Genomic DNA, 19,606 nt, shown 5'->3' on the forward strand with positions numbered 1-19,606 from the left:
GCCACAACTCTCTCATTGGCTCTCACAGCCTAAAGCATAATTTCTCTGTGAGGACATATTTTCTGCAAAAATCCAAAGGATGCGATGGTTATGCTTGCTCCCGAGGGCATTGCCATAAGAGAGGCCTGTTTTCTGTTTGCTATATCAACAGTACTGTGCTTTAGCATTAGCAAACAAGTTAAGCAAGATTAAGTTAGTGAGCTAAATGCCATGATAGATACATAGTGTAAAAGATGGATTTAGCGACACATTATCGTTTGGTTTCTGAAATCCCGCTTTGAAGCCAGATCTGGGATGACTAAATCTTTTAAAACATTCATTTAATATGCCCTAAAAACTCAGCAGGACAGTATTTGTACAGATACAGTCGGAAAGCTGTTGTTCCGTAGACCAGCGGTCCCCAACCGTTTTTGCGCCACGGACCGGTTTAACGTCAGACAATATTTTCACGGACCAGTTTAAGGTTTGGGATAAATAAACAAATTAAATAAGACCAAGACAAAAACGGTATTCTGTAATATATAATAATTGCAATTCACTGTAATGTTGTAACTTCAAGCGTCCTCCTGACGATAACATCCTCCTCTCCCCCTTCAATGTCTTGTGCATGGTAATGCGAAAGATCTGGTGTCTACGGGGCGATGTGGCTCGGGGTCTTGTAAGAAGGTTGCTGGTTTGAGCCCCGGCTCCGACAGTCTCTGTCGTTGGGCAAGACACTTCACCCGTTGCCTACTGGTGGTGGTCAGAGGGCCCGGTGGCGCCAGTGTCCGGCAGCCTCCCCTCTGTCAGTGCGCCCCAGGGCGGCTGTGGCTACAATGTAGCTTGCCATCACCAGTGTGTGAATGGGTGGATGATTGTGTATAGTGTAAAGCGCTTTGGGGTCCTTAGGACCAAGTAAAGCGCTACACAAATACAGACCATTTACCTATACACAGAATCTAGATTTAAGGCACTGGTTTGCCATTGGTTTAATTTTCCCAACCTGGATGCTATACACATGTTTTAAACCATCTGTGGTTAGATATTACGTAATTTGTCCATTTTCTGATATCTATGTTATCTATAGGTAACATTAACCAGTTTTGATTTAAAAGTCTGGAAGTCTGTTTGGCCATATTGAAATTTAACCATGAGTGAAAAACTGCAGTCAACGTGGGTGGAGTATTTGCTTAATCAAGGCATTGTTTGTTTTTTTTAGGATCAATTTTGATTGATCTCAGTTGGTCTTTTTAAATTTTACCTAGTGCTAGCGTGCCTGCTAGCGCAGACGCAAGATATCTCATACAGACAAATAAAGACCTGAGTAGGATAAGTCGTGCAAAAGCCATTGCAAACCCAGAGAAACAGAATAATAACTGCAATTCACGTAACGGCTGCAGGTGTCACCAATGAATTTCTGAGGTTACGTGATCCTTTAATTTCTCTCACTTCTATTATGCAAGGCGTACTGCATTTGGTAGAGCGGCAGAGTCGTCAATGGGAGCCAGAGCGAGGCATCAGCATAAATCAGCGGCAAGGTGCACTCTAAGCTCTCCCCACATCCTTGACTGTTGCTGACTTTCAGGCATTCATAATATATGAAATCTGTCTTTTATAATTCAACAGAAAAAGGAAACACGCCTTGATAGTGATTTACAGAAGACAGAGCTGCAACAGAGTTATTTAAAATTCCATTATGTGACGTGTTTTTGGCTAAAAAGGAGAATGAACATATAGATACAATAACAGGATTTTCTTCTCGCTGTTATTCTCATTGACATTAATCAATGTTTTTTTTTAAAGTATTCAATCAAACACTAGCCTGCAGGGGCTGAGCAAGTCAATTAATCCATGTTTCTATGGCAACTACTTGGATAATTGGAGAAAAAAACCCTGATATGGTAGCAGACTGTTCTGTTGACACTGCATTTCAAAGGATTTTACAGACTGCTAACTTGTAGAAGAAGGACAATTTAATGGATTGAACCTCTGAGCAAAAACTATAAACTACACACAAAGAAGAAGCAGCTCTGTCTTCGAGACTTTATGAAAAATGATTTTAGCTGCAGTATTTCTCACACAGGGTATTGGAAGGATTTGGGCACGATTTTATTAGATTTTCTTTTTTTTTTTGACCTGTGTAGTTCTTTCCCCCCACGGGTATTTAATAACAGCGCAGACGAATGATCAATGTATTCTGCATGTTCATATGAGGTTACAGTGAATCGTACTCTCTTAGGCGGTGAGTAGAAGGTGTGAGCGAATTTCCAGCATGCTCTGACCCACGGGGTTTACCTCGGCGTCTCGGAATATTCTGCTTCTGGTGAAGCCGAAGAAATGCAGTCGTAGCTGCGAGAACTGCACTTGTATGTGTCGTGTGAAAATTCCTGAACTACAGAGTACATGCAAATCTATATAGAAAACCTTTATATGAAAAACCTTTTGAAATATGAGGCGTGAACTTTTCTCCCTGAGGGCAATATACTGAAAATCAATAACTCTATAAATGTAAAAGAAGCTGCTCAAAGAGGAAGGTCAAAACAGAACATGTAACAATAGCACAAATGAGCCCAGGAACCCCTGTGAAAAGGAGGTCACAGTGAGGGTATAGTTCACTGAATATGTCAGCAAATCCTCCGGGAGCCTGACGAGGTGAGAACACTATCCCCTGTGGAAATGGGACAGAAAAGCTGCGGTGTGCACAGCATAAAGCCGCTGCAGAATGCACAGCACTTTATACCCAGCTCACATTTATTTTTAATGAAGTATAATAAGTCACAGCACCGGAGCAGAAATGCAATCCCCAACCCAGATGATCCAACAACACGAAGACTATTTTTTTCTCGCAGTATATCCTTCTGCTGGTACTGGGGGGCACAGCGAGGCAGTGAGCCGAATGATTTCAACATCTCTGCAAACAGACATAGCAGCTGAGGTGTCTCTGTCTAGTAATGACAGCACAGAGAGAGAGGGGGGAAAAACTGCTTTTTGTGGGACTTATCAGAAGATGGAGATTGGGGGATGCTTGGATGCTTCATAAAATGTGCCCCTTTTCTGTGTCGGCCATTTTTTATGAATGAAAATTAAACACTTGTGGCTATTTTATTTTAAGGCAAATAAAACAGGTATCCAGCAGCAGTAGGTTGGTAGTCTGTAGGTGCTACTATAGGTAAAGGCGTTGCACTGTCACTCAGGAGTAATGTTAAAGGTAAGTGGAACAGTGTGGGCTCCTGTCCACTGCAGCTGCTGTATGTGTTTCTCATTCCAGAGCTTCGTCTCCATGATGAAGCAGCCTGGTTTCATTCCTGGGGCACTGATACATGCTGTTTAACCAAAGCCGCTGTCATGTCTTACTTTACAGACTGATATTAATTGTGTTTTAATTGTTGCACAGCGGTTTGTGACTTTTAAGCCTGTGAAAAGCGCTACTTATAGAAATTGATCCATCACTCCCAAGTCGTCACTGGTCAATGTTTAGAGGAGCTGTTACAAATTTTTCCCTCCAACTGTCTTTATTGGGATTTTTAGGTACAGTAATGAAATGAAAAAAAGGGGATGTCATCAGCATTACTGCAAATAGTCTCTGGTGAGTTGAAATTAAATTACAGGCTGTCATAATGTATAAAATTAATTCCCATTTTCTCTCAGTGTGAATTTGATCTTTTTCTAATATTAATATTTCATCAACAAGGTGGTTTCTTTTGTTTCCAGTCAGCAAAATGAGTCTTTGTGTGAGCAATAACACAAAACAAACCAATGTGTGATTGATTGTTGGTTATTCGATGATTCCAGGGTGGCTGCTTTCACCCCAAATAGAGCTATTCCAGAACTGAATCCAGAAACCGAATCTGTTCTACAGAAAGTCTGAAACATCTTACACAAAAAGTTTATAATATTTGGGCAGTTGAAGAATGTGTGAGGCAGACAGATTGATGTTTGTCCACAGAATGGGTCGGAGGACTCTTATTCAGTAAGATTTAGGATATTGCAAATTTCTTAAAACACCAGGATATATAAGAAGTATATTAAAAGAGCAAGAAAATGTTAAATAACTATTATTGTCACAACTTTAATATATCCAGTCAACACTTCACCTGTCAAATTCCTGGGTGATCTGGATGCAAAAATCTGAAAAATGATGCTTAAATAAATTTAAGCATCAAATAAATTTTCCGTAATTTCATCTATTCAAGTAGCTTTTAGTGGTGAAACCTACTGTAACAAGGGACTGGCAAAAAAGCATCAGCAAGCTTTTATAGGCAAAAATTTCTGTACAGAGGAGCAAAACATATTTGTACCTTATAATTAAGCCTATTAAGTATTAATTAGCTTATCAATATTTCCATTCAGTATATAATTAAAATCTTTGTGACTACTCTGCAATAATACTGTGTTTTTATTTAATTGATGAAGCTATAAAACTAAAATTTATTGTTTTTCTATTGTTTACTTAATTCAGTCACTAACACAGCACTCCGACGGTGAAGTGGGAGCAAAAAATGCCTATTAGCTTGAACAGGCTTACTTTTAAACTGAGTAGTTCTAAAGCTCTGCATACCACTTTGAACATTGCTGGTATTTGTGAAAATTATCAGCTTAAATGTAGCTTACTTTGATCATAAATAAAACATAAAGCAGATGAACAGTTTTAAAATTAGCAGAAGTAAAAAACAAAGCAGTAGAGCGACAGATCAGGCATACTATGAAAACAGTAATGCTTTTGGTGAAAGCAAACAAATCAGATCATGCACTAATACATTTTTCTTTTTTTGTATTTGAAATCTTTACAAAAACGAGCCATTTATGTGTCTGCATCCACGCTAACCACCTCCACTACTGAGGTTCAGCAAGATTCAGGATGTGGAGCTCGATGCACATATTAAAGCCTTTTTCTTTGATTCAGTGTAAGCTACGTGTTTTTAGATTTGGTGGATATAACTTAAAGCAATGATACATGAAATTTTCATTCCCATATTGATAGCTGCAGGGAGCCACTGGAGGCGGGTGAAAGAGCAGCATTCAGCTTCAGTAAGATTTGAGCAATACTCAGTGTAAACAAGGTAGACTTAGATTCCTCAGATAAAGTTAAATGCTTTGAGTCCTCCTTGAGACTCCACCGTCACCTGTAGTTTGCATGAAAGATGCAGACTTGTCTGCCAGCACTTGTCACTTGTCATCCTTCAAAGTAAAAGTTGTGACTTACTTCTGCTACCTTTACATTTTACAAGCTGCAACTTTTGAAGGCAAACAATCTGCATTTCCAGTTTATGTCAAAATTTTCACAGTTTCCCTGCAGCTTAGGAAAAGTTGGACTTTGCAACCAACTCTACTAGGAGCAAGCGACCTCCAACAACCACGCTTTTCACTAGCCACCGGTGAGTCACTGACCATTCTCTACGTGTGCATAACTGGGGTTTTAATGACTGATTTCAAATCAAGCCCCAGCAAAGTCCAGCAATCATTTTCCTCTCATGACCAAATGGTTGTCCACCATCTCTAGGCCTGTGTGACTCGGGCCTCAGTCTAACCAGGTAGTTTTGAGTGATTTAGAGGTTTAGACATGATCAACCAAAACAATAAAAGAACTGAAAACACTGCACAAAATACAAAGGTTCCAGGCTGACAAAATGGCCTTGTATAATCCACAAAGATGAGTACAGGAACACTACTCATGTTTCCTTTTACTATTCAAGCAGTCAGCCAGCTATCTACATATCTCATTATTGACATCGTGTTGTTGGAGAACAATCCCTTTCTCTTTATAACTACAGAGATGACCAATATGGGATGGAAAAACCTGCAAAAGCAAAAGTGGTGAATCGTAAAGGCTGAACAGGAAATACCTTTAACTATGATGCTTCCTGTGCTGCTTGCCACACCAAACTGGTTTCTTGCCACACACGTGTAGAGGCCTGCATCAGATTTGGTCACATTCCATATCCGCAGACTACCGTTGTCCAGAATGGAGATTCTGTGGTTACAAAAAAAAAAGGAAATAATTTATGTGACTGTCAAAGCAACAGATTTTTGTAAGAAGAACAAATGTTGCTGTGCATGCATCGTGAAATTTTAACTACGTGGCATGGCTGACATAGCACAAAAGATAAGTGACGAATACGCAGAAAAGAAAATTTCTCACTGTCTCTAATTAGGTTCTGCTTCTTTGCAGATGACAACAATGAGAAATAGGAGTGTATTTTCAGGGCTGATTAATTCAACACATGACTTGGAGATATCTAGGACAATAGTGGCTCCGTGCCCTTTACACAACAGCCACAAGTGCTTCAAAAAAGGTCAAAAGGCCTTAACAAAAGTTGACATTCTGTAAATAACGAGGAAAAATGGAAATTGTGCCCTTGAAAGCAAAGTGTTGGGGGAAATCAAGGGTGGACCACCTCATCAAAGTGCACTGAATTTTAATTATCTGAAACGCTCTGCTGATTCGGCAAACTGTATAATGGCGTCAGCCTGATTGTGAGAGGGGAACATGATGTGTGGCAGCTAAACTGCCCCGTTCACCTGTGAAAACAGTCAAAGCGAATAGAGGCCTGCAGTGAGGGTGAAGACCTTCTGCTAGTCCATACGAACACCTAAATCTGCAATAACCACTTACTCTACATTAAAGAAACAAAACAAATGCTAGCTGCTATAACCGGTGTCCTTTTCAGTGGCAACAGAATCTGATAGACCCACAGGACGCCACCTTCTCAAAGGCAAGTCATCAGGCAACAATTAGCTGGTGAAGAGTGTGTAGCAATTAGGAGCTAAAAAGCAGGTTTTATCAGGACGAAGAGTATAACAGAGATAAAAGGCAGGTAAATATCAGTTAGTCATTAACTTCCAAACAGGAAGTAACATATAAAAACAGAAATGAAGAAGTGTGCGCGAGCCACTTCAGCGGAGGCTCATAAAGCTGTGAATGCAACATTAGCATATTGTTCCCTGAAGATTTACATGGCATTTAATCAGAGTCATCTTTCAGGGTCATGAAATGCAAAACTGAGGAGTGGATGTCAGATTAGTAAACTTCAAAGCTTTTTTCAGTTTGTCCTTATGAACCATCGTCACAATATCAGAATTACAGTAAGAGCGCTGCTTTCAAAAGTTGTTTTTAAAATGTTCTTTCGAATAAGCAACATCTGGAGTTATATTTTTGGTCACTTGGTGAATATGTGTAAAAGTCTTGAGCCACATGTCATTTCTTTGTAAAACTTTATTGAAACATGCAAACAAAAATAGAAATACGGTGTAATGAGCAAAAACAGAGTTTTAATGAGGTTAAAAGTCATTGTTTCGTATGGAACTCAAACAAGCTTTCTTGTAATAGGTTTAAGCAGACTCTTCAGGAATAGTTCTCCAGTCTTCTTGATGGACATCCAAAACTCTTCTTTGGATGCTCGCTGCCTTTTCGTCCCTTCTCCGTCAGGATAATCCCACGCTGTTAGCAATGTTGAGCTCAATAATGTTCCATTGAGTTCCACTGTAATCCTGATGAGTCATGAGTAGATAGTAAATGGATTAAATAAAGGTGCCTCACTTAGGTCCTGTGTCAGGTCTTTGCTGGATTTTCTTCTATTTATTAAGGACATTGGATATTTTTAGGTGGTCTGCCACTTCTTATTTTCTCCACTACTTGTCTAGTTTCCTCAGATTTTAACGGCACACAACATGCTGACATATCATTCCTCTGAAAATGATCAGGTACAAAGACTGAACTGAAAATAAGTGAAAAAGCAGCCAATGTCAGAAAGCCTGGAGAACTATTTCCCAATAACACTGAAATCTGACTTGTGGGAACCAAAAGTAATGAGGTGTGTGCACAAAATCTTCCTTTATCTGTGTTTCTCTATCTGACTCTTAGAAACACGTGTGTCTACAGCTGTTAAATCAAAGGCTCTGGGCACTTACTGTGCACAATTATTTAAATGAACTTTAATTTTAATGGTCACCAGGATAAAAACGCTACATGTATAGAGTCTCCAGTCAAATGCGACTGACTCTGACCCAACATAAGGTTTTAAAAAGCTTTTTTCCCTTTTATCCCCCACAGAGAGAATTCAACTCAGGAGTCTTTGAGTGCTATCTCTCTCTCTGTAATATCTCTGGATAATGTGCCTCCGTGTTCACCAGCTCATTTTTTGCTTTATCTTGCTGCTGTTAGAGCTGGGCAGGTAGTGTACTGTACAAAAGCATGGACATATTTTCTTGAAAACAGACCCCTGTTGGCTGAAAAATACACTGTGGATAAGATGATATGATGAGAGACAATCTAAAAAGTGAGGCTCTGGGCCAGAAAAAAGCAGCTGAAAGAGAGTCCAATTAAAAGTATGGTGATTTTAAGATTTCCAGAAAATCCTGTTTAAAATTAGTTTTCTGTTTTTGTAATCACGCTAGAAAGTAAAAGTTATTGAAATGTAATATCTGAATCAGCCGGGCTGTTCCTCTGACCCTTAATAGCTGCTGCTCTATAAAGCACCAATTAAAACTATCTGTCAGCACTGTATCCAAATACCTACTACTGCAGTAATTAACAGTCCAACCAGGTTTAAAAACCTATTCCAAACAGCTATTTGACTGTTACAAATATTTGCTGGCGCAGTCCGAGTTCATCAGCTTTCATCACCGTTACGTGAGAACGGTTGTTTGCATTTAACTGGGAGCATTTAGCTGAAATGTGGCTGATACAGTGTGGCACACTGTCTTTCCCCCTCCACCCCACCTCTTTGTTGGGTTTTTCTTTTCAAGTGGTGGATGTGATAAGAAAGTGCAGAGGTAGTTAGTGTAAGTGAATCTACTTCTAAAACCACATGGTGCTGCTGAGTGGATACTTCTGGGTTTATATCAGGCTGAGAGAAAAGTGCTGAATGCAGAGTAGCCAACAATGACCATCAGTTACACAGGGGCATATCGCAATGTGGGCTGGCGCACAGTTAATGGCGTCAAACCTGCAGGCTGATATTTATGAGGAAAGCAGCCCATTAAATGGCACTGCAGCCCTACAAGTGGCCGTAACACGGAGCCGAGTAAGCACAATTAAAACAACTGCTGTACATTAATTGAATTGCATTGCATTGCCGCTCCCGTGTTTATAGCCGAGCTGCTGTGATGACTCGTGGTATTTAAAGGAAATTTAAGGGTGCGCATCAATTAAGCACGAGCGTAAACACACGCAAAGGCATGCTGCTTTAACTAGAACAAGCTTTGACCCAGATCAAGTCTACCTGCAGCACGGTGCTCACAGTAATTCCTCAACATAACTAAATACCCACGTTTGTGCGCGGTGCTCTGTATATCCCCCATCCCATTACCCTCAGGGACGAAAAAGCCATCATGTGATGGCGCGTCTTGTAAGAGCGTGAACAAGTGGTGCAAGCCCAAAGGAGAGAGAGCCAAGACTATTCTCGGCCATTCACCGTATCGTGTACTTTTCTCTGTAGATTCATGTAAAGACCGGGGAGGAACTTTCCTTTCACTGACATCACAGAGAAAAGGAGCAGACTGGATGTCTGCATAAGAGTTCGTCATTTCAGTCTGAAGCTAATGGAAGAAAAGATGAGGTCAAATACAGTAGAAGTCAGCCGAGGCGCAGGAGTGCTGAATAAGAGATGGAGGCACACTATTAACACATTTCTGTTTTGCTCCCTGTCTTCTCTCTCCTCCGCTGCAGCCCAGACAACATGTCTGCGCGATGTGCCCATTATGCAAGGAGACATTTTCCACCCTGGTCCCGGGAGAATCCAGAGGATGGGGGGTGGGGGGCAGGTATCAATAATTCACAGGTGAGATGAACACAAGTGCCACTCCTTTCATCCCTGCCTCACACGGTTTAATGGACACGGCTGTAATTCTCTCCAAAAGGAGGCGATTATTTTGAACACGGCGAGATGTCCGAATGCACTCGTGTAATCCCAAAAAACACAGGTGTGTATTTTTTGGGGGGGAGATCAAGCCTCAGAGGACAGGGGCTGTACAGCGTTGATCCTCCCTGCTCTCCACCAAGATGAAAGAGACAAATAACATCAGTCACAGAGCAGCTATCACGAGGCGCTGTGAAGTGAAAATCGCAGGAGAAGAGCCCGGTCCAAATTGAAAGCCTTATGTTTTGTGTTTTTTGTATTTGTGATTTCCTTACGTTCTCTTTGAGACGATGTTAGACAGATGCACACTTTGCCTTTTTGCAAGCTTCCTTACCATAAAAAAACAAACACTTGAAAGCCTTGTTTTGATGTTTCATTCAGACATATTTTTGTCTTTGATCTGTTTGATAAATTCTGGATGTTGAGAGGAAACTGTCACAATCCAAATAATGAATCTGTAATAAAAAAAAAAAGGGAAGGAAATTGCGTGTTGAGTGGAACAGCTTTGAACCAAGCCTGGAACGAGTTTGTAACGGTGGGCGCCTCAAACAGAGGAATCATATTAAGTTGCCCTCTACATAAACACGCTAACTCGCTAAGTCGCCGTCGAAGAAGAGGAGCGCACTCATCAGAATTCAACATGCAAACAATATGCGTAATCACAGATCAGATCTGATTCGAGAGTTCCAAACAGGAACGTTCTTGAATGCTCGGTGATTCCGAGATGCTGCGGCTGATTGGCGGTGCGGCTGCAGGACGGAGGCGTGCCTCTCTGCTTAATTAACAGGGTAAATAAAGCCGGCTTGTGAAAATAGGGGTTAAGATTCTATCAGTGGAATTACTCAGCCATGAGACCACAGGAAGAGAGAGATCGTCGCGAGCTTACGGTGATTTCACCAAATAATTAGTCTCAGCTAAAGCCTTTTGTACACAAAGATTACTGCCTGAGAGCACAAACAGCGTGCTCAACTCACTACCTCGCCAGCCATTCACTTCCAAATACCAGTTAACTCAATGTGGAAAGTGTGGAGGGGTAAAAAAAACAGTACTGCGGGGGATGTGTTTGATATTGTGTTTGCCTTCCGTTGTAAACTCACAGATAAGGTGAGGTGTTCTCGTGTTACTATTTCCGACCTGCGCCGGCCATCGTCGACCTACCTGCAGGAAGCGTTTCTAATCATAATTATATCAAAGCGTCAGCATCACTAACAGCGCTGGAGGCCAGAAGCTGTAATGTGGTGAGGGTGCCAAGAAGGAGGCGAGGTCACCGTATCCTCTGAGCTGGGATAAGGGGGTGGGACCTAACTTCAGGTGTTGATCTATGCTCTCGACTGCTTTAAAAACCCTGAAGTGCGGGCCGGGGGAGGGGCCGTCTGAGATAAATTGAAAGGCTGTCTCTCTTGAGCTTCCCCACAGTGTGCTGTGCTGGAGAGAAACGGCCTTGTCAGTGGCATAAATCAAGCCCAGCTGTGGAGCGCAGACCCTGGATGCTAAAACTCACCGAATGCGGTGCGACTGCAGAAAAAAGCCTTCTCAGATGCTTCATGCAGCATCGTGACTAATCAAACATGCCTTCTATTTTCTCGTGACGCTGCATGCATCAAGGTTAACGGTCAATTAGAGATAAAGCAGGTATGCGCTTTTAAAAAAAAAATTTTTTTCCAGTCAAAGCTATTGGCAGACACTGGTGAGACAGGGACACCTGGGCATTTAGTTTTGACAATTCTCCGATATAGGTGTAATTGATATTGATTTTTTCCCCTAGTCAGACCTGTACCACTGACTCTCACCTTGTCGCATGGATCATTAGCTGCAGCAAATGATCAAAGCATTAGCAGATGGACAGAAGATGATTAACTTTGTGGTGGGCACAGCTTTAAAATGTGAAGCTGTGCCCACATAAATAGCGTCAACAAAAGTGCCAAACACGGTGTCAGACAAACTTTGATGAAATAGCAGCAGTTTGTCTATGACTACTCAACCTCGACCTTTGTTTTTCTATCTTTTCTTTAGCTACATAAGCCATAAGGCCCGTGGCAACTGACTGAGTAAGAGCCCATTAGAAGCTGTTGGATGAATATCAGTGAAATAGTGATATCCAGTAAATACACCACACCAGTACCAGTTGATGTTTAGGTTAAAAAAGTCTATATCCAAAACAGGCTGGTGTAGAATAACCAAAAAGAAATCACTGCTTTAGTTTCAATGCAGCGACAACTGTCGATCAATCAAGATGATTGCTCAGGTCACCTGGTGGGATGCAACTTGTCTCCAAGCAGTTTCCGTGTGACTCAGACCGACTACAACCACTTACAGACAGATTGGTGAAGGTCTGAAAATAACTACAGTCAAATTTCTAAATGCAGAAAAATTACCAACATGTTCGAATCAGTGTGAGTGAAGTCTGCACTGATGAGTGAAGCTCATTTGCAATGCATGCCTTTGCAGTAGGGGGCCAGACGTAACTGTCTGTCAGCTGGTTGTATTCCAGTTACATTGGCATATAAAAGCAGGTTGCTGAGGACCCATTTCACTCCGCTGTTAAACTGCCTCATTGTTCCTGGAGGAATTATTTAAATTCTGTTCCCGATCTGTGCGGTTCTAGACATCTCTCTGAACTTGAAAGGAAGTTGTTAATATGAATATCTATGTATGTACATGCAATTTCTGCAGACTTACCACAATTAACTGCTATATTATCACAAACAGACTCCATGTAATTTCCAGCTTGATCCTATTCGTTTGCAAAATGGAAACAGACTGATAGCAGTCCAAGCTGCCTTATTAACGTTTTAATGGTGTTTTATCATTGAAGCAATCCCTTTAAAGGTAACAACAAAATAATGGCTGTGCTATAATTTCCAACCACAGGACTTCAAACACAATTTTGGGGACTGGTGATGGGTGAATACATTTTGGTGCAATATATTTGATGAGACACTCTCGAAAGCGTCCCCCAGACCGACGGTGCCATCACCATTGATGGCGAGCCACTGATCAAAGTCACCCAATTCAAATATCTCGGGTCCCTCATCACCTCGGACTGCAAAACCCTACCAGACGCCAGAGCCTGTGTGAACGCAGCGTGGATGAAGTGGCGTCAGGTCACTGGAGTCCTGTGCGACAAGAGGATGCCAATCTACCTCAAGGCGAAAGTCTACAAGTCGATTGTGCTCCCAGTGGCATTCTACAGGTCAGCGTCCTAGCTAGCGACTACCAAGCATAAGCAAGTTCTTCACACAATGGAGATGAAGATGCTAAGGTGGCCGCTGGGTCTCACATGACACGACCTGGGTGGCAACAGGACACGGCGAAGACCAAAACAGCACTGGATGAATCAAAAATGACATGAAGGCTGCAAACGTCACACTGGAAGATGCTCTGGAAGATGAAGTGGAGGAAGGAGTGCAAAACAGTGGACCGTGCATCGAGCGGGACATGAACCGCTAGGAAGGAGACATTTGATGAGACCGTTTAAGCAAAATAATTTTGTAGTTGCACTTCCTGTACACTCGTCTCACGGCTGACTTCTCAGAGTTTCCGTGACGACCTGGCTCCAGGTCATATGACACCTTCACTGTTGAGGTTTTTCTTCAGTATCCAGAAAGATGAATTTTAACACATCATAAAGTTGTAAAATTGGGAAATTGAGGCTGTAAACATGCTTTTCAATGCATATAAAGTTAAGCATTTTGACATGGGAGGCAATCAGGACTGACTCATGTTTGAAACCAGAGGTCATTAGAAGAAGAGTACTTTTTGGCAATTACATGTGGCTTCATTTTTCAGTCCCAGAGGTTGTGCTTTGAATGTAACCTGTGACTGTTGTCAGAAGGTGGAAGCAACGGGCCTGTCAGCTACAATAAAACACAAAAGTTATTGGAGCAGTGAAAAAGAAAAATATCCAAAACCTAAGACAGCTGCCAAATATATATGTATGCAACATCTTCCAGAAATGAATGAAAAATGAACACATTTGTGCACAGTTAGAGAGAAAGGTCCAATTCCTCTAAAAAAGCAGGAAAAATGAATGTATCGTGATTATTTAAGTTTAGATTCAGCTCAATAATCCAGTGACCAAAGGCCTAACATAGAGTACTAAACGATTAACTGCCGTACCACAAACATGACTTCTTACTACAGTGCTGCATAATGAGGAACCAATGTGTTAAATGTAACATGCTTTTCATGCTGTTCACCATTAAAAATGACACACACAAAACTAGAGTGAAAGCAGAGAAATATACCTGTTAGCTGTGCCTTAAATGTGCTGCTGAGTCAGAGCTGAGCCTCATCGTAATAAAACGCTAGGTTGCCAAAAAGCACAAATCACTCTCTGTGTGTGTTAGACGTTATTAAGCAGCTCAATTACCCAACCAGTTTACCCTACAAGTCTTTAAACTATATAAACAAACAAAAAAAACACCAAAAACGGTACCTTCCACAAAATTACCATCAGTCGTGTAGAAAACACCCGCCTGACAGGAGATCTTTTGAAGGTGTCACTCAAAGCTCAGCAACAATATAACAAGCGCCTTTGTGACCGCTCTTTGCAGGGAGCTCTTGCTTTAAGACAGAGCAAATGATTAAGAATGATGGACACAAAATAAGCACTCGCTCTCCAAGTCTCAACAAAGACACTATGCAACCCGAGGCAGGGTTATGTGCTGATCGTATATATTTTTTTCCTATTTAGCTCCATTACCAGTGGAGTAAGTTGCAGACAGTACTTGAAAGACTTTCCTTTTGGTTCACTGTGTATTGACACTTGTCTCCAGGGCACCGGTTAGAATTAAAGCTTCTTTGGCAATATTGTAGCTTTATAAAAACGTGGCCAGGGGACAAAGGGGTGCTGAGCTGCAGTGCAAGTATTAATCTCTTACTCTATGAAATGCACACTACTGCTACAGCTCCAATGTGAATTACCATAATGTAAGCAGGGAAATGCCAAGTTTTTTTCCACATAGCTTCAACAGCAAGGATGGATCCTTCTTTTATTTCCTTTTTATTTCTGTGTGTGTAGCTTTTTTTTGACAGGCACAGGAATTATACTTCTGTTTTCAACATTATAAAGTAGTTCTAGCTAAAGTTTGTTGAGCCATTTGAATACTGGATGTTTTGTCCCTGGGAAGTGCTTGTTGGGTCTATTTCCCAAGTAACGAGTAAAAATCAAATATGGATGCAGTTCAGCAGTAAAGAGAAAAGGTACGTATAATCCCAAGCATCCGAGCCATGAAAATGCTGTTAAACTATCAGTGCTAAAAAAAACCTTAAAAACTAACTAAAACCTCCCAGCTTAAACATACTTTATGCGCATACACACACACACACACACAACACTGTAGTGTCTGAGGAAATTGGTGCAAATGAATCCTCTCAGAATAAATGTTGTGTATAAGTGCGCGTTTTTTATAGGAAGGTGTCTTAATGAAGCAACCTGATTGAGAACATCTTAATTCCCGCCAGTGGAACATGATGTGATTGTGCTGGTAATTGCACTGCGAGGCGAGGGAGTTTATCTGCATGGGCCGCACGGTGGGCGTTGTGTACGCGCTTCCAGAGGATTCCTTTAATCGCAAAGTGCTCCGATGGTTTATTCCCCTTCCAGAGATATTCATCTCCACTCGTGTGCTGAGGGATCTCTTCAGGAATAAAGAGCACACACATGTTCCACAGGAAATTGTCAGAGGAACCAAGATGGATTACTCATGCTGCGCTGGCGGATTCTCACTTTGAAAAATGATATCAGCCACTGTCTTCCAGATAAAAATAATCCCGGCGAGCAGTACATGGGATGCAGACGGGTAAAAAGGGGCTCTGACCTAATCTCGGCAAACATCTCGAAATTCACTTTATCGCACTTCAGAGTGTTATTTGAGTTTAGTGAAAAGCGGGATTCTTGTCAGGCACGGCTTTTATAACCCTCCCCCTCCTGCTCTGAAGAGCAAAAAGTGCTAATTAAGCAAATGTTGAGTCAGACTGATAGATGACTGACAATGTATGGCACTGCGTGATGGGAAATAGTGACAACTTAAAGGATATATTCTGCCTGTGAGTGATGCTGTGGGCCGTGAGAGGTAGCTCCACAATAGCGGCAAGGCAAATTGATCTACAAATCATTTTGATGGTCTCCAAATACAACAGCAAAATCAATTAATGCCTGTGATCATGACTGACAAGCGAGGGCCGAAGAACATTAAGTCAGCGCCCTTCAACACCGATCACCTTTACAGGGAGTCAAAGAGGCATCAGAGGCATGTTAAATTCCTCTCCTCTGGCTTTTTATCGCTCTTCTTCCTCCCAAACTCCGTTCTTGTTCTCTGCACACAATGACGGACATATGGTAATGCAGTCGTACATTATATCGTAATGCTCAGTAGTTCAGTAAAAGTTAAGTTGGCAAAATCCTTCCGAAGCATCATTCCTGGAAATTTAGACACACCAGCACGCATAAAGACTTGCCGCTACACTTAGCAACTCTTAAGATTGCTATTGATGCTAAAAAAAAAAAAGAAAAAGATGAAGACATATCATTTTAAAGAAATGTCTCAGTGAATTATTTTAGGACAGGAAGCACAGACTGCTTTTTGTGCATCTTTGATACAAGAATAACAAAAATATATACAGATACCACACACTCACCCCTGTCCCCTGCCATCGTGCAGTTAACAATGACAGTGGCGTAGACATGGTTTTCACATCCTCCGTTTGTTGATGTTGATGTTTGATGGTTGCATACAAAAGATTGTGCGACTAAAGCCAACATGTCCCCAGGGAGAAAGAAGCGTTATCACAAATCCATGATCCATGAAATGCAGAGACTTGTTCTTATATTTGAGCGTAGGCCGACAGTGCTAGTGTTATATAAAATATAGGGAACGTACAAGAAAACTGACTGGTTTTATTTGATTATAAAACAACTTTACTTTGATAAAAGAAAGGCAGAGGATCCCTTTGTGCTTTTTTGCTGTTAAAGATAAAAAAAAGGTCTTTTAGAATTAGAGTTAGGGTTAATACTGTTTGAAGTGTTTGGCAAACAACAGTGGAGAACGCGCATGGTTACCGGAAAATCTTTATTGTACTACAGACATTTGGTGTATGTGCCTGGCTGAGGAGCCAGTGATGCAAAGCTGTGACCGAACGCCTCCAAGTCAGAATCCAGACACAGTGATACTGTAGCGCTGTGGATATTTGGTCGGTCTGGTGTGACTCGTGAAAGAGTACAGTTTGTGACTGTACTGGGGGACAGATGAAAAACTGTCGGCCTTTGTCAGCCTCACACGTATGTTCGTGGAGAACCTGTAAATGACCTGATTCTCGGTCGAGTTCTTATGCGTAGTAGAGCAGCTAATGCTGTAATCTTAGGCAGCATGGTGGTAGGTTAGTACGCGATCATCATACCTCATTAACAAGATTTCATGTTCTCTGGTTACCTGAGGTCTTTTTATGCAGAGTACATGTTCTCCTTGAATCTGCGCAGGTTTCGTTTTTAGTGCTTCAGCTTCCTCCACCAGTCCAAAGACATGCATGTTAGGTTAACAATTTTAAATTGGCTGTAGATATAAAGTAAATAAAGTGTATATAAACAGAATAAAGCACTGTATGAATGTATGGTTAAAATGTGACTTGTTGTCTAAAGCAAATATTTAATGAGACTAAAAAAAATCTCTATAAAAGCGGGTACATTATTATTATTATTGTTACATAATTGCCACAATTTGAGGCTCATATAATATGCAAACAGTGACACGCTGCACGGTTAAATTCTTCTTTTATTATTTAAAACAAATGTTTATTTGTAGAGTCACTGTGTTTGGGCTGCTGATGCAACCCAGTATCATAGAAAACGTATAATAGACACACTCGTCCACCGTGTCCATTTTATTCTTTGTCTTTCTAAAGCGTGAAACGTGCACACATGCTAAAGTTGCAGTAAACTGCAGTAACAGCAGAGTGATATTTTATTTCAGTGTTTAAAGAGACACAGTGACTCTAAAAATGAAAATTTTTTTTAAATAGTAAAAAGAAGAATATAACCATGCAGTGTGCAGTGTGTCACTAATGCTTATATTCTTTGCTGTGTATTTAGGTTGACTCATATATTACTTCCTTGAATCATAAATGACTTTTTTGGATGATAGTCTTGGGCACATGTTAGCTAACACTAGTGCTGACTAGCTAACTTGGTTAGCGCCTATGGGTTTTCGCTAATTTTGGCTAGTGAGCAAATTTTTTTATAAGAAAAACATCCTTCCTTCTTCCTTGGAGTTTAGTTAAATGCTGAACATGTAAATGCCAACCATCTGCATAACTTATGCTAAACTCGGCTGACTTTAGGCCTCACACAAGCTATACACTAGTCACAAAGGCTAAAAGCAACCACATAGAGATGGTTGAGAGGATCGATTCAGGGACGAGCAAACTGCTGGTTTTAAACAGCCTGTAAACTTGTTGATTTCTTCTCATTTTAACACAAGACTCTATAGTAGTTTTTTGAGCTAGGTTCAAGTGGGAAGTCTAGTTTATTTATTTATTTATTTATGGCACTTTTGTGTTGGCTTCATTTCTCGTCATACAGTTTGTCACAGAGTTGTTGAATATATTACACTAGTAATCTACTTTGGCCACACAGCCAAGCGCTGCTCCTGGGGGTGTGATACTATCACTAAAGTCCCATACACAACATAGCTCAACAAGCCCCCTGTCCCTACTTACACTCACTGCTCTATGGTTTTATTGGATAATTGTTTTAAATTTTTTGACCTAAAGACCATTACACTTTCAATCAAATTAATGTACAGTGTCTAAACAATTACATTGTATTATAAAAATGCCAACCTCACAGTGCACAACATATAGGAACATTTGCTAACATAGCAACATGCCTATAATCCACACGTGCTAAGAGCACAATGACCAATGCGCCAATCATGCTCATCTAGTTCAAATTCAGCACGTGATCACAGCATGTCCAACATGGTGCAGTCACCTCCTGCTTAGAGCCATAAATGTGTCAAACTAATGATTCACAGTCATCTGCAGTGAAGTGACTTCCTGGACAGTGAGTAGAAAAGGTTTACAGACATCATGAAGAAAGACAAGGCAGAAGAAACATTCACTGATTCTTGAAATGTTGTAACTAACGGTTAGAAAACTATTATTACGGCATATGTGTGGGCTTGATATTATAGTAGCCTCTTTATGTATTTTTTCATAATAAGAAAAAGATGATATTCACCATTAAAACAGTTGAGTTAGTAAATGTCTCTAACTACTGATTCAACATTTACCTGACACTGCCTCTAAAGGAAATGTAGGATTCTGCCCACTGAGGTTTAAAGCAACCAATGAGATTATTTCCACCTCCTGAGCAGCTCCAACTCTGAGACATGTTTGGATAAATAAAACATTTAATCTGCTATGCGGATGTGTGTGTGTGTGTCACACGGCACACACACACACCTCTGAACAGTGTTGGGTGTTGTCTGCAGCTGCCAGGATCAGCACAGCACTAATCCTTGGATTGCTCCCATTCTCATGTGAGTGGGACCACACTCTTTTGCGTGACTTTTATAAGCTGCAGACAAGGTGGAGAGGTGTAGGCAAAGGCAAAATGAAAAGCACCAGTCAGCTGTCCGCTGCAGCCGTGTCAGGTAGTAAACCTTTCCTGAAGCCAGAGTAATGAAACGAGTCCTTCTGGGTGCATAAACTCTCAGCATTCAGGTCTCGCTCACGCCGCTAACCACCACGGAGAGTCAGAACTCCACTTT

At 41.1% G+C, this 19,606-nt stretch overlaps 1 protein-coding gene across 2 annotated transcripts in view; it reads right to left on the reverse strand.

Moving 5' to 3' along the window:
• The window catches only part of cntn4 (contactin 4), a 191,602-nt gene that overhangs the window by 27,350 nt on the left and 144,646 nt on the right, over nucleotides 1-19,606 (reverse strand). For both annotated transcript variants that reach the window (XM_040002982.1, XM_040002981.1), the window contains exon 12: nucleotides 5,823-5,950. In XM_040002982.1, coding sequence (XP_039858916.1) covers nucleotides 5,823-5,950 — 128 coding nt within the window. The remainder of the gene's footprint in view (nucleotides 1-5,822; nucleotides 5,951-19,606) is intronic.

Source organism: Simochromis diagramma, unplaced genomic scaffold, assembly GCF_900408965.1.
Source record: "Simochromis diagramma unplaced genomic scaffold, fSimDia1.1 OVJJ01000646.1, whole genome shotgun sequence".
Lineage (NCBI taxonomy): Eukaryota > Metazoa > Chordata > Actinopteri > Cichliformes > Cichlidae > Simochromis > Simochromis diagramma.